Source organism: Paroedura picta, chromosome 10 (genome assembly GCF_049243985.1).
Source record: "Paroedura picta isolate Pp20150507F chromosome 10, Ppicta_v3.0, whole genome shotgun sequence".
Classification (NCBI taxonomy): domain Eukaryota; kingdom Metazoa; phylum Chordata; class Lepidosauria; order Squamata; family Gekkonidae; genus Paroedura; species Paroedura picta.
The window spans coordinates 49,430,956-49,447,157 of NC_135378.1; the positions used below are offsets into that span (position 1 = coordinate 49,430,956).

Here is a 16,202-nt window from a genome sequence, read left to right on the forward strand (position 1 = left end):
AACTGACATCTATAGTCAACAAAAAACCAATTGGATAATTTCAAGAACAGTGGAATTTTTATCTGTTGTATTTGGCAAAATGAAACTACAAGCAAATGGGGACTGGGGGGTAGAGGGAGGGGTGATATTGTAACTAAAGTTATTATTTCTTTTTTCCTTTTCTTTATCTATATAAAAAATGTATATAAATATAAAAAGCAGGGTGCTAAAAGCCCAGCTTATTCTTAATTATATCATTACCAGTTACAGCTATTGTGAATAGTATATTTTTCTTGATAACATTTGAATTTTAATCAATTAAAGCTTGCCATGTATATCTAGCATTTTATGGCCTTTTACCCTGATGTGTCTGCCTAATAAGCCCTAACTATATGTATGTGACTAAATCAGGCTTTCTCAACCAAAGATTCATGAAACCCTGGACCTTCTTGATGGCCCTGGAAGGGTTTTCCAAATGGGTGGGAGTTAATTTATATATATAATTTGTTTCACATTTATCATGCATTATGACCATATATGTTCATGTTGACCCACTTTCCCTCCCTAGAGAAAGGTTATACTAAGTAAATGCCAGTCCTCAGGATCATGCTAGAATAAAAGCCAGTTAGTCTTCAAGGTATTACAAGACTTGTACGTATCTTCAGGAATTTGAATTTAATCTTAAATGGAGCAGAACATTTAATTTCTGGGTTAAAAATTTGGGCTAACTAAATGGCTTCAGTAGTGTATGTCTTTTTCACATCATTGAAGGCTATTTTTGTGGTACAATTTTAGTCACATATTATGCACAATATCTTGACTTTTATACACATAGCATGGACTATTTTCATGAAAAGTTAAGATTGAGTATCACGAAATAGATGTGAGTACAAAAGGCTTGTTACTATTTATTTTGACAATTATCATTGTTGGAAGAAGGGCCGAATCTTCATGCTCACTTTCTTCAGTGAATGCCAGGACCCCTTAAAATTCATCCAGACGACTCCATCATCTGTTCCATGTTTTGTCATATCTGGTGTATACACTCCATTCCAATAATATCTGCCATTTGGATTGGCTGAATGACAGCGATTATACCACCAACCACCAGCATCTTCTTTAGCACACTGTTTTTTGGGATCGGTGGTCCTGTGCAGAAAAACATACGAGATCAGCGATGTTGAACACACGACAATAGGTACATTCCATTTGAATAGCCTGCTATCTTCCAACAGTCTTATAATTGTGAATTCAGAAGCGATTCTATCTTGCTTGAACAAGGTCTACCCTATTAAATCAATATTTCTCAGGTGATCACCTCACAGTCTCCCAGACAAAGGGAACTGCATACAGTCCACCCTCATTTATTTTATTTTTTCATTGTCCAACAATGTAACGTGGTTTCCTGCAGGTTTTTGTTTACATGTGGCTATTTTGCTACTGAGAGGCAGAACATTCTCTGCCTCCCAATATTCAAAGATTTCTTCACTCACAGTGATTCCAGGAATGGATCCCCACAAATAGTGAGGGTCTACTGTATTCTTGGCAACATTCTCCAGGCTACAGCTCTTGGGAGAAAAAAAAAACACTTTACATGTAACAAACTGGAGCTTATTAGCCCATCAGGACCAAATGGTTTGGTAAGGTTTCAAGGACACCCTTCTCCTAAGCCTCCCCCAAATGGAGAAAGATATCCTTTAACAGGTTTATGCAAGGGATTTAATGAATCCAACCCAACAATATCAATGAAAGTTATGCAATGCTAGGTGAGTACAAGACGGCAGTATTTGTGAAGCAATCCATCTACAATTACACATGTTTTGAAATTATGGTTTATCCATTTTAGTATCTATCATACTAATCATTATTTAAAGCAACTTATCACCTGTATATTTTATCCCCATTTAATTACCCAGCCACCCTTCTCCATTTATACAACCAGGAACACAGTAAGGAGATAGTCACACGAACAGGCAAGATAAAAAGATGAGAGGGTGAGAAAAGATTAAAAGATATCCATAAAGATACCGAAGTTTCTAATATGCGAAAAGGAACACTAAGTGAAAAGACACGTACCATCTATCATTGTCTCTGTCAAAAGTGCTGAAAAACATGCCATTATGGACAGTCATTGTTCGGTTCACGCCTTGCAGCTGTGATGCTCCTTCCATAAGTGCATTTCCGGCTGTGCCTTTATAGTTACTAACAGAGAGCTGGTACTTGTTTGCTTCTCCTTGCACGCTGAATCGTTCATAATGAGCCTTAACTTTATCACCATTCCAATCTTCCAGTTCAATTAAAACTTCAGTAGGTCCTGTTTTGGTTATCTGGCTGATTCTGTCATTCCCAAGCCAATATTCACCTGTGACACAACAATAACAAACTGACTGGAGGACTTTCAAGAAAGCTTTGCAGTGTCTGCATTAGAATGGAAGGCCAGCCTGAGTTGGAGAGAGGGGACTGAAATGAGACAAAAAGTCCCCCTTTGACTGAAACCTGGAACTGAATCCTGAATCATGCTGAAATGCACAAAAGCTCTAGAGAGCAGCCTTAGACAAACGAGGCAGGCTCTCCCATGTGCTGGGCTCAAGACATGAAGAACAAGAGCAGTTCCCCTATTTGTGAGCCCACACAAGAAACAGCACAAGTACTCATAACTGAGTTGAAGCATAAGATAAGAGTCTACCTTAAAATGAGACATCTTACTTTCTACATGAAGAGAAACAGCAGGGATTACTTTCCTATTACCAGCTGTTCAAAGTCAAATTCTTACCTGGAGTGTCACAATAGTTCTTTCCACCACTCAATGCAATATTTCCAAACCCTTTTTTGTATGAATCCCATGTTCTTCCAAAACCAACGCTGCCATCTTGGCGGTTCTGAATAAGAGTCCAGCCTGTCAAATTGGGGGAGGGACATCCAAATGTAATGTTAAATGAAATATTCTGGCACAGGACATTTCTAAAGCCATTATTAATTCAACTTAAATGGTTTGAATCTTAAAATGCCTTATTTTACTAGCCTGAGCATAGCTTGGCAAAATAAATGTTATCTGTACATGACTGAAATCACATCTGCTAACTCAAGAGGAAGAAGAAGAAGAAGAAGAAGAAGAAGAAGAAGAAGAAGAAGAAGAAGAAGAAGAAGAAGAAGAAGAAGAAGAAGAAGAAGAAGAAGAAGAAGAAGACTTGGTTCTTATATGCCGCTTTTCTCTACAAAGGAGGCTCAAAGCGGCTTACAGTCACCTTCCCTTTCCTGTCCCCACAATAGACACCCTGTGGGGTGGGTGAGGCTGAAAGAGCCCTGGTATCACTGCTTGGTTAGAACAATTTTATCAGTGCCATGGTGAGCCCAAAGTCACCCAGCTGGCTGCATGTAGGGGAGTGCAGAATCGAACCCGGCATGCCAGATTAGAAGTCCGCACTCCTAACCACTACATCAAACTCATGTTTAGAAACTGTGTATAATATTTACTTAATTATTTTTAAAACCTTGTTTCAAAGCTAGAAACAGAGACCATATCCGTGTTTGCTTGTTGAAGCTACCGAACTTAGACAGCAAAAAAAGTATTACTGTTATGATTTAATACTCACCTCCATTTTCTGTGGTCATGTCACAATAAACTTTGTATGGCTTGAAAATAGGATCAGGTTGAATGAGGTACAACTCTGATGTTTCGCCTCCTTTCCTAATTATATCTTCACACTCTGCAATTGGAGCAAACAACAAAATCTATTTAAACTCCTTACAGATGGGATGTTTAATGTGTATTTATGTTTATGGCCCATACCATGCTGAAGTCAAATATGCTCTTGGGAATTATATTTAGAAATTCATCCTCCCCCCCAAAAAAATCCTGATAAATTTAATTGAAATTGTAATCTCTTTCAAATGGTGAGCTCTTTCGGGATTCAGTACAATAGAGTTTTCATTCAATAAAGCTGATATGTCAGAGGCCCATGCATACATCAACTGGCTGAAAAGAAAGGGCAGTGGAATACAGCAAGATTGTTTCAGATAGGGAGTAGACAGGAAGGTGGGGGGGGGGATGTAGTTTTGTAGGGTTGCTGCAGCCAGCCATAACTCAGAAGCTGGAACTGTAGTTGGAGCTACCTGAGGTACCACAGAAGATGTGGTGTTCACCAAATTGGAAAGTACAAACAAATGAGAAGACTCTGACAGGCTTTCTTCTGTTTATCATTTGCAGCACTACCATACCTGATAAAAGTGCGCAATGTGGCACAGGTTGATTGTTCTTGTTCTATTCCTTTATTGTTCCAGAATTTCACTCTGTGCTTGTCATTCATTCTAGCTTAACTAGGAGAACTGAGCATGTGCAGTTTTCTGCTCTTCAGCTCATTTATCTTTCTCCAGATATGTTACAATTGTGTAGTAAAATACTGCAAAAAAACCTATCTTTATACAATCGTAGCAATGATTGTGTCAGCACTTTACTGATGCACACATGCACTCTCTGAAACACCATAGAGAAAGACTCTTCACGCCATTGTATATACAAAGTGGTCATTATGGCCACCAGGTCTTCTCCTGATGGGCTGATGGCCTCACGTTACCTGGGTGGGACCAGCCCAGTGGGACAAGAGTCACATGTGGCCTGCTAGGCAGGCAGGGATACTCTCCCTTCCTTCTATGGGTAGGCAGGGGCAAGGCAGGCAAGCTGCCTCTCCATCTATTCTTTGGGGAGGGCCTCTTTCCCAGTTTTTCCCCTCCCAGTTCAACCCTGGAACAACCATAGTCAAGATTACTGCTATTTTCTGCTGTTTTTTAAAAATCAATGAGCATGTATAAATCAGGTGGAAGCATGCCCTTTCCTAAAAAGCAGCAAACTGCCCATGTTCAATGATCTACACAAAACTCGGAAATAAAAAAATGGAACAACAAAGCTTTTAACACTCCACTTTGGAAACCAGATTTCGTAACTTGGATCTCTGAAATCTAAGGAGAAAATGAGATCAGAAATTTAGAAGTACCTCTAATAAGGTCCTCCATGCAATGCCTTGGTTGCTTCTTGAATGCTGCCTATATACATAACTATAGAGCAAGATTAAAAGAAGTTACCTTTGCCAGAGACAACTGGTATATTGCAAGAAACTGTACAAGGAGTTTGGCAACTGTCCAACTGGGAGGTGACAATGCTTTCCAGTTTTTGTAATTTTTGGTGTAAAGTGTCCACAATACTACGAAGTATTTTCAGATTAGATGGTATGTTGCGGTCCATGTTCTCTTTGATGAAAGTGTAATGCTGCTCTACCTCCTTGTTGAATTGAGAAAATATATTCTCATTATCTAAAAAAAAGAAAATTCTCATAAACATTTTTTTAAAGCCAACAAGATGGTTCGTTTATAAACATGATCAAGATTTGCCTTTCACTTTTTACCTGATCAAGCATTTGAGGGCAACAGTAGATAGTCTGACCCACTACTCTGGCCAAGAATCATTGCCCTAATTTCCTAAACTGAGGGCCGGTTCCCATGACCAAATGAGATCATTATTAATGTGCTGGTTTGAACACATCTTAACAGAACAGCTACTTTGACCAGGATTATGGTTGAAAAGTGACAATTAATATAGGCTGTTCTCACTGCATCTGGAAGCTATTTCATGACACACATGTGCATAAGACTATATAGATCCACTCAGCCCACATCATAGGCACTACACATGTTTGGAAAACTGGGGAAAGTTTGAAACTTTGTGTGAATGAGCCCTGAATATGTCAATTACTGCTGGGTAGTGAACTGCAGTACCCCATCAGTGGTTGACTTCAGGTTGCTGAAGGGGTACCCAGTCTAGTCATGTGAATTGGCTCACCTCACAGTACTCATTATTTGTAGTCTCCCTATAGGAGTCTTATACACTGAAACCAAGAGCAAAACAGCTTGGTCTGCACACCAGTTTACGAATGGGATAAGTAACACAGGCATTGGTTACCTTTTATTTGTTTCTGCCTTTTCACTAACCGCTGATCCAGTTGGTTGGTGAACTCATAGAAAGTAGAAGAGCTTCTTTCTAAATCATGAATTTTCTTGCCTAGATCCGCAATTGCTGGTTTCACCATCCTTTCCTGTTTTACCAGGGCAGTTTGCAGCTCACATCCAGTTGGACACAGCACTCCCTTTAAAAAAGACCTGGTTACAAATGCAGTCGGCTAGGATTTACATATATTTATATACAATGCAGAATCGCACCACCAGTTACGTGGCAGTCATAAATGAAGCAGTACTTGCACCACTGTGTACATACAAATGAAGCTTTCTGAGTGTCCTGCATAGTGCAGGGGGTTGGACTAGATGACCCATGAGGTCCCTTCCAACTCCATCATTCTATAATTCTATGAATGTGTATGAAGAAATGGCAAACAAACCAACAAACTGGATAACCAACTCCTTGTTCATAATTCATAACAGAAGAATCATGAAATGGGGGGGGGGTGAATAAAGTCATTGCCTCAATATGTATACAAGATAAACAGTAGTAATGACAGTGATAGAACAGCAGAATAAGTAGCAAAGACTATGTAACCTCATAGAGTAGGTTCCATTAACAGAACAGAACTTCCTGTCTAACCCTCCCACTGCACTTTACTGATCTCCATGAAATGCCCTGAGGAATGACCCACAGAGAGGCAGCTACCAGAGGAGCTGGAAATGGAAATTGACTCCCCTCAACAGTTAGTGGAAAATTGATTCTGGATCCAACACATAAGATATATAGAATATTTCAAGCAGAAAATAGCTCAGAAATAGCTACATTCATGAGGAATTAATGTCCTAACACATCCATGTATACTCTGTGGTGCCAATGAGCTGCAGTAAGAGGAGAATGCACAGTCATATAATCCCTGTCATAAGCCTTGTAACGACGCACTAAACTTGGAAGTAACTGCTAAAACAGAGACAGTCTGTTTCCACGGGAATATCAGAGCAAATATACCTACCAGTTCCTCTGATGCATGTCTGCAGCCTCCACTGTCAGGGTAAACTATCTGCTTTACAGGTTGACCCCGGACAGGGGCTTTTGTTGGACGAGCTCGGTATCTAAGACCACCGCTGGGAGGAGGAGGAGCTGGCCTTAATGTTGGAACTGGTTCCCGTTGTCTGTTGACTGGCCTGTGCCCTCGTGCGTCCACTGCTTTCCCCTCACCTTCAGCCTGTACAAAATCAGAAGGAAGAAAGAAAACAGCTTCTGTCACAGTCTGTATCAATCAAGATGACCAACTCTACGGTGTATTTACTGCCATGTTTCAATCCATTATCATAATAACATTTGCAGAAATAGTCAACTAAGTATCGATACATTCACTCATATAAGAGGATCATAACTTTTATGCAAGTACTAAATACATTTTGAAAGCTTGGGCTGTAGCAAAGGGAAGGGATGCAACTATAATACAGATTTTGAATTGTGATGAAAGGCAAATTGAAAGAATGACTGAGCTGACCTTAGAGAGGAGTGCTGGAATCTTTAAAAAATCAACTTCAATCAACCATTACCAACTCAACACTTTTATTTGTATTTGTTGTCTGACTAAACACAGACATAAAGATTACATGCCAGTTATATCTTGAATAAAGTGAAGAACTGAAACAAAAAATGCTTGTTCTATTTTACTAACAGATGTTGTGCCACAAAATCATTTCATACAGTTTTCAAAGACTAAGGGAATATTACGGGACAATGATGCAGAAGGAGGGCTCCTGCCTTCACCATTTCCCCAAGCCCCCCCCCTCTTCCTGTGCAATGATTATTATCTGAATGGGGGCCCCGTGATACTTTAAAATGGAGTTCCCACTGGGATTTCTCAGCTGCAATCTGATTGTGAGTCCCTGTGGTGGAGTCGTGTGTGACATGATGTGCCATTTGGCCCTGAGTACACAGCACTTCCTGTACAAACCTCAGCAGAGATACACCCTTCTAAGCTCACTGAAGTCAATTAATTTAGACTGATGTAGCTCAGGATAGCATTGTTAGTTAGCATGGTGAAACTGCAGTCTTGATGGCACTGGTCCTAGGGGATCATATTAATCAATAAGTACAACTGCATGCAGAAAACCAGATCATGACAGGGACACCCGTTCTTTTGATCAAGAGTTCAAATCCCAGTCGGTTCCTTCACTTCTAAAATAGGAATAATTATAGTGTATTCCCCAAAACTGTGTGAGATGAAAGTTGAGAAAAGTTTTTCATCCGTTACTAGTTGTGTAAATGACCAATTGTTTATTACCATGTTATTAGGGAGATGATTAGATGGTCTGATTGATACTAGTGGCGTTACCTGACTGAAGTAGTTCATTTATGTTCATTTATATTTTTTAAATATTTATAAACTCACCTTTCTCCCAACAGAAATTGTGATAGATATTCAGTAACAGCAATAATTTTCAACACCGACAAATAAAAGTAAAAAAAAAAAAAAAGGCATGGCCAAAATGCAAAAACCAACAACCCTGTAGACTCCTCACACAGAATAGCCCCACTTGCTAACTCTCAAGTACTAATACCAATGCTCAGGCCTCTCAGAAATCCACAAAAGCTGTCCTAAATTAAAATCAATAATCAATTGACAGAATTAGATTTTATAGGTTAATCTGCTAACTAAACCATTAATAGTGCTGGAGGGACAGTAAAACAGAACTATTCTGCTAGGTCTACAGTTGAAGCCAAGATATAATACCAAGCAGATGCTGGCCTCCCTGCTTAAGAACCCATCCAAACAATGAAATCCATACCCCCCCCCCCCCCGGAAGGGTTTTCAGTTGGAAGAGGAGGCAGCTTTTACATTAATTTAAAAACTTAAATTGATTCATGTTGTTATATATGCAATCTATTTTTATACTTATTATTTTTAATCTGATGTTAATCCGATGTTACCTGCCCTGAGTTTACCAGGGAAGGGTGGGATATACAAATTTAATTAATTAATTAAATTAATAATATTAACAGTGCAGTCCTAAACCTTCTAGGGTAATTGAAGCCACTGTTGACGATTACTCTGGAAATCCAGATAGATTTTTACATGAATAGATAAATGACTCTGAAGAGGGGGCATTGTTTCTATGCTTTTAGGCAATGTATGCGTACAATGCTGGCATTGTTTTAGCAGAGACAATCCCACCTACCTGAATAAGGAGCACCCACTCTTCGATGATACTTGTTCTGTGGCTATTTGTATTAAACATAATTAACCACCCTGCCCCAGTTGGCTGCTCAATTAATCCGGGGCCCTTTGTAAACCAATTGGATAATTTTTATTCAAATGAACAAACCAAGCAAGCTGCTAAGCACTGAGAGCAATCTTCAAGAGGTGTGCTTAGAATCCTACTAGTGTCTGTTCAGCAGGGTATACATGTTCTTAGGATCGTACTGATCCAGTCCTGATTTTCATAAATGCTTGGCTTTCCCTTCATCTCATTAGGATCTGCAGGTGTTCAGAGCTTCTGAAAACCATGCCAGTGTCAGTGTGTATTGTATGCCATGACATACATAATGTGGGGATAATGGATCACATCCAAACTATTGCTAGACTCTGAATTATCCAAAACTATAATCACAGTAATATAACTACAACTAATGATCCTCAGAGCCCTGTATCTGGAGTCCCATTGGAGCCAGACACACTGATAAAATTCCCACTGGCATCCCTTCACTTTGTGTGTGCAAAAAGTGCTGTCAAGTGGCAACTGATTTATGGGGATCCCAGCAAGGGGCTTTCCTGGCAAGTGAGAAGCAGAGGCAGAGCCTTTCTTGGTGCAATGGCAGAGCCTTTCTTGGTGGAGTCCCTTCCCAGTACTAACCAGGGCTGATCCTGCTTGGTTTCTGAGCTGATGAGATGGCAGAGCCTTTCTTGGTGGAGTCCTTTCCCAGTACTAACCAGGGCTGATCCTGCTTGGTTTCTGAGCTGATGAGATCGGTCTATACCATGTTACCTTCCCCCCCACCCATCACTTTAGAAGTAGCAATATTTAAAAGCTTCAGAAACAATTGATAAAACTGGTAACAAGCATTTCTGTATGTGATTTATTTGGTAGCAAATTACAGCCAAATATTTCTTCAGTTTGCGCAAATTTATATCTTTTTATGATTTAAAAAGAGATAAAAAAGAATTAAAAAGAAATTGCTGTCTTACCTCTGGTATGGTAGTAGAGTCCTGAAGAATGATTAGGAGAGAGAAAGAAAAAGAATTATTAAAATATACAAGCTGAAAATAAATACAATACTGTTCTCTGCCTCGTTTAGATCATAAGCATTCCTTAATACACACAAAAATGTATTAGTGTTAGAAGCATTCTGAAATCTAAATCAAAGAAAGAATTGATATACTAACCTCATCATCATAGTCCAAATTACACTGTGATTTATCAAGAACAATGGAAAGTAAGAAGAGCAACAGTAGTTTCATGATATTGCTTTTGTTGAACATCTTAGGAGCTTTTTAGTGGTGTATCTCCAAGAGTGAGCCAGTGGTCATATATAAACGGATCAATGTAAGGTTTTTTGGCTTGTTAATGATAGGTCCAGCTTCCCTCCCACTGTTAATGTTTAACCTCACTGTCCACTTTGTGCCTAGATTTTTCAGTTGAGCAACATCTTCTGCTATCTTCTGCTATATATACTATCCCAGCACAAGGAAGGCAAGGCAGTTTCAAATATAGAAGTGGATCATTGTGGAAATTATTTGGAAGTTGTTCAAAATATCATAATGAACAGAATATAGGTTAAAAAAAACATACTACTGACAATATAACTGTAACCCAGAGTGCCTGAAGTCATTTTCTCCTGTCCCCACTTCCTTTGTCCTTTCTTTTCAGCCACATGTCCCACATGATTATACTCCCACTGCTGTCGTAAAGTTACTGATCTATTACTGATGAAAAACTGTTGCAAGCCGGGGACTGGCCCCTCCATCCTAAAACAACAGCACTGTAACACAGATCAGAAAGAGCAATCCAGATATCTCACTGTAGTCAGTGAGCAATTGAGCCTTTGTCATGCTGGATGTTCAATACAAAAACAAGAAAAGGTGAGATGATGGTAAGGACCAAACCTGCAGCTTTCAGGAGTTACTGCAAACTTAATGTGATGTTGCTGGATGAAAAGACAGATTTCAAGTTCTATCAAAGACTACTAATTTTTTTTAAAAACATTCTTTGTTCCAACAGCATTTGGTACAATCTAGAAATGTATCCCCCTAAAATGCCATGTAATCTACTAACAGTGCTAAGCAAAGTTTGTAGCCCCCCCTCTATGCCATGTTAAAACTTCAAAAAACCTCTGGCTTTTCTACCAAACTGTAAAATATTTTCCTCTTTGCCCGTTGGACTAAACATCCAGTCTGATGCAGAGCCCTGAGGAATTCAAATGCTTGCTCACTACTTGGTTACATTTTGGTTTAGTGTTGGAGAAGGTAGACGGGGAATCCTGAACCCAAACGTCTAACAGTGTACACAGTTATACTTTTCTATGTTTAACTCTGCTTAGGACTGTGCTGTAATGCCACAGAATTGTAATTTAGTCCAGGAGAGCTGATCTTTGTCGTACTTCAACCTGGAGGTTGGAAAACCTAACAGGAAACAAACTGGAAGCTTCTAAAGTTGTGTTAAAATTACAGACTGATCATCAGTTACCATGATCATTCACAACAGATGGGCAGCTGTGTTCTGGATTAGTTTACCATTTCTGAAAATTGTTCAAAGGCAGATAGTGTGTGTTAAAATAGCCCGGTCTGTAAATCCCCAAGGCATGAATCATGAAGCCAAACCAGATGTGTCCAAGAGAGGTAGTGAGGAGCATCCCTGGCCAGAGCTGCTAACTGAGGCACTCAGGAAAAAATGTTACTGAAATACACCCAAAATGTGATTTTTGGATTTCCAAGGGTACAATACAGAATTGCTCTATTTGAAGCTCGGGTATATTCTTTCCTGCATAGCTTTGACTTTACTTATCATTTGTTTTAGCTCTCTTACCAATCCCAGATATGGATACAACATTAAGACACCACATAGAACCAACAAAATATAATAAATATATCACACTGTTCACTAAAACAATAAAAATAGCCTCTACTCTGTCCTTGGCCATTAAGAACCATGCCTAGCAAAAATGTTTTCCATCATTCCTGGAAAATTATTTGGCTTGGACTTTGACTATCAAGGGGAAAGGAAATCACACATTTTTAGGACAGCCACCAGAAACCCTGGGCATACTTTTGCTGTTCATATCAGGCAAGCAGACAATACCGGAACTTCTGTTCTTAACAATTACGAAAGGTCACACAATTGTATTTGCTCTTTTAGTTTTTTGCCAAGAAAGCCAATGCCTTAGCCATTATTTGAAAATGCTTTTTGGGCTCAAGATGAAACAGAATGGAGAAGGAATTCTTTGAGTCTGGTAGCAGTGTAAGAATTGTTACAATCAAGAGATTGTTCTGTCCTTCATTCAGTAGGTACAATCAAGAGTTGTCTCACTGTGTCACATCCCCCACAACTTACACAAAAAAGGTATCCTTACAAAACAGCAGTTTCAACTAATCAACTCCCCCTCCCGCACTATTTGTCCTAATGGCTTGTTCAATCAATGGTACAATGCCCTTTAAACAAGCTGTGTCAGATAAGTCAAGGGCAGTAGTTACTGACTCTTGCATCAAAGGTAGGCTTATGTGGACCAGGAGTTTTAGGCCACAGATAAGTCACAATGTTTGTGGAATTAAAACAAGAGGAAGGGTGGGGGGAGCTGTCCTAGTTATACATTTATTTAGAAATGTCTTTTTAATACAGATAGTGGTGCAAGACTATTCTCAATTTTAAAACAGCAGCTCTGGTTTCCTCAAATTATAGCCTGAAGACAACAAATATTTGTAGCTGGGTTTTCTGTAAATGAATTTCCACCATTAGTCACCAGATCCTGGAAGTAAGCATGTTTTCAAAGATCAAATATCAACCAGTTGGATGCTTTCTGCTGTTCACTTATGTTGACTTGGTTGCAAAAGGTGGCAGAGCTGTCATTCTAAAACAATTAAACTCCTGCAAAAAAAAATTCTACACATTTGAGGCTTACCCCTGGGTAATAGTGAGAGAAAGGTAGGGCTTCTCCATATTTTTAAAGAAACATAAACTAGAAAAAGCAGCCTCCAAAAAGTAGAACAGATAGCTTTTTATCTGTTTAACTCTGCTTAGGAGGGATCTGGGGTGTTTGCTTCCAGTCACTTAGAACAAAAAAGGATCTCTCAGAGACATGACCTCTCTTTATATTTTGTACTGATATGAAGTAAAGAATTAGGCACTGATTCGGACCTACTCTTGGGCAAAACTCTCACACAACATGTACATATCTTATTTGCATTAAAAGATGCTTCCAAGCCAGTTCACTAAAACATATATGGGGCTAGGCTGATGCATCTGCAACTTTTATGCAGATGCCTACTTCTGTACACAGATCTCCCTTGTAGGACTAGCCTAATAATATATAGTATAAATCTTACACAATATGAAGCACTGATCTATTTAATATGTTTATTTATTGTGGAACATCTACTGGCATGGTCCCTATAATGAAAATGATAATGGATTTGATGTCTGTTGTCCCACCTTAGGGACCATGCCAGTAGATGGCCAACAGTGGTGGCGGCAGTACAGCAAGGCCCACTTGTTGCTCTGGCGCCGCCACCACTGCTGCCAGTCTTCCGAGGCTGCTCCTGCCCTTCGAGGAGCAAGAGCAGCCTCCAAAGACACTCACCAATGGTCATGGCACCAGAGCAACAAGTGAGCCTCAGTGCTGGGCTTCACTGCTCTGGCACCATGGCCACCAGTCTTCTGCTTCCACCCTTCAGAGAGCAGGAGCAACCTCGGAAGACTGGTGAGTGGGCAACATGGCACCCAGGAGCCACAAAGTTAAGGAGGGGAAGAGAAGTGGGGGGGGGGGGAGGCTGTGTCTCAATGTTCCATATAAGGGGTGAGAATCCTTGTAGATAGATTTTTGGTTATCATCATAGATAATATGTCATCCCATCCTACCTATACATACAATAAAATGTCAACGCTACCAAAACCATATTTTCAATAGTACACTCATAAGGAATAAAAAGACTTAACCAGTTGAGAGATAGTTGGTTCCTGACTGGGGTTCTACAGTTTGGCTCCTGATACTAATATCAAGCTGTGAATTCTCCCCCTTCCTTATGAAAAAAAGCATGCATGGTCCCTACTCTTCCCTACCTACTCCACAGATTAGAATGTGGGGAAAGAAGGGTTTACATAGCTGGTGATATAATAATAAAATGAATCACACATTGTGTTATTGTGCCAAACATATGAAATGGGCTGATATTAATTTTTACGATTTCAGTAAAAATGCTGTCTTTGTTTTGACCTATGTCAAAGCAGCAGAGATCTGTGTTCCTGTAGGACTGCAAATATACAATGCAGTAGATGAAGAATAAGACTGCAACTGATATCCATCAGCAATGGCATTCAGACCATGTTTTCTGATTTGAATGTGTTGATTAGTTGTAATGATTAAATACTAATCAATAGTAATTTGTGATGAATGCTTTTGTCAAATCTATAGTATGACAACTTTGGAAGTTTTTATTTCTCTACAAAACAGAAACAGGCATTTTATATTTTTTTCACTATCTAGCTTTGTTATATTTTAACTTTTTTCTCTATCCCTAATCACATAGTACCGTTCCACAGGAGGAAAACCTGTTTAATGGTTTCTGTAATTGCTAAATTCCTTTTTACCCACTGATTTGTAGTTTAGACAAAATTAATGTGTTCAGAAGTTCAATGTACATGGGGCAGAGAGTATATACTATGTAAAATCTGAATACATTGTGTGGCTTTCACAGTGTTAAGAATGACAAAACCCATGATATACTGCAATTGTACATGAGGGGATGATTGTGTAGCAGCACTCAGGACCTAGTTTAAATTTAACAACTGGAAAAACTAGGAAGAAAGGACAGCACAAAAAGGAGGTACATTTTAAATCACCAACTTTCCAAGAAATCTATTGTATGGGGTCAAATAGGCAGAACTGAGTTTTTCCAGTGGGATACCAGCAGGTGTCTAAGGCAACAAAACCAACAAAAAGTCTTTGGCCATGTAAAAACTAACAACTTTTCTGGGGCTTAAAAAACTGAGTTAGGAATTCATGTGATGCTGTCCACCTCTAAATGTTAACTTGTTTTTTCTGTTGTCAAGAAGCTAACTCATGTCCTCCTGTGTTCAGAATTTGTAACTGCAGTTTCTGCCTTCTGAATGATCAATTGTATGTAACTGAATTCAGCTATATTTATCTGAATAATAATCATGCAATTTTGGAAAGATGGCATATTGTATTTACCCAAAAGGAAGATGATTCTGAATGTAACATGATCACCCTAAAAATGTTATGGACACAAAACGTATTATTGCTGGATATTTATTTATTTAACTGTTTTATACCCCCACCTTTATCCCTAATGGGGACCAAAGACAACATACATCATAGATTATACTGAATAAGTGTGAAAGCTTCAAAGTCATCAAGTGAGCTTCCATGGCATGTGGAACTGAACTCTGCTTTCCCAGATATCAGGCCAATACAGTTAACTCCTATACCACACTGGCTCTATTTTGTATCATGTAAGATAACCCCTCCCCCCTTTTGATGGCATAAAAAGGTAAAGGTAAAGGTATCCCCTGTGCAAGCACCGAGTCATGTCTGACCCTTGGGGTGACGCCCTCTAGCGTTTTCATGGCAGACTCATTACGGGGTGGTTTGCCAGTGCCTTCCCCAGTCATTACCGTTTACCCCCCAGCAAGCTGGGTACTCATTTTACCAACCTCGGAAGGATGGAAGGCTGAGTCAACCTTGATGGCATACCTGGGGGAAAAAACGAGTTATATTTTGTTGTTTCTTATTTTCACTGTCTACTCAAATATATGAGGTAGTATTAAGATGGCCTTATGTTTGAAAAGTCTGCAACATAGTAATATCTGTAAATACCATGTAACCTGTTTCCAAGTATTAGCCTAATGATGTTTCAGAAGTAGTTAGAAAGGCGAGTGTTGGAAAACAGTTGTCACAATTTTTCCTGAACATGCTCTTCCTCCAAGGCTGCAGGGCAAGCAGAAATATCATCATGTGCACCATATGTCATTCGCCTTATACTGCAAGGGGTAGAAATCTATATACCTGTTGGTCTCAAACAGGAAGGGGG

General features: G+C 39.3%; 1 protein-coding gene across 1 annotated transcript; it reads right to left on the bottom strand.

The window, feature by feature from the left end:
• Positions 1 to 639: 639 nt before the first annotated feature.
• Positions 640 to 10,487, bottom strand: FGB (fibrinogen beta chain). Its single transcript, XM_077300052.1, has 9 exons — positions 10,326 to 10,487; positions 10,128 to 10,148; positions 6,939 to 7,151; positions 5,933 to 6,116; positions 5,059 to 5,286; positions 3,573 to 3,686; positions 2,753 to 2,875; positions 2,056 to 2,341; positions 640 to 1,128 (listed from the first exon to the last, which is right to left on the bottom strand). The coding sequence occupies exons 1-9, from the start codon at positions 10,419 to 10,421 to the stop codon at positions 903 to 905; spliced, it is 1,491 nt and encodes a 496-aa protein (XP_077156167.1). The 5' UTR covers positions 10,422 to 10,487; the 3' UTR covers positions 640 to 902.
• Positions 10,488 to 16,202: the final 5,715 nt, after the last annotated feature.

Coding starts and splice junctions, on each gene's coding strand:
- FGB (XM_077300052.1), bottom strand. CDS start 10,421: ATGTTCAACAAAAGCAATATCATGAAACTACTGTTGCTCTTCTTACTT. Junction 2,342..2,752: donor GAACTATTGTGACACTCCAG/GTAAGAATTTGA, acceptor GTTGTGTCACAG/GTGAATATTGGCTTGGGAAT. Junction 1,129..2,055: donor GACAGAGACAATGATAGATG/GTACGTGTCTTT, acceptor TTTTCTGCACAG/GACCACCGATCCCAAAAAAC.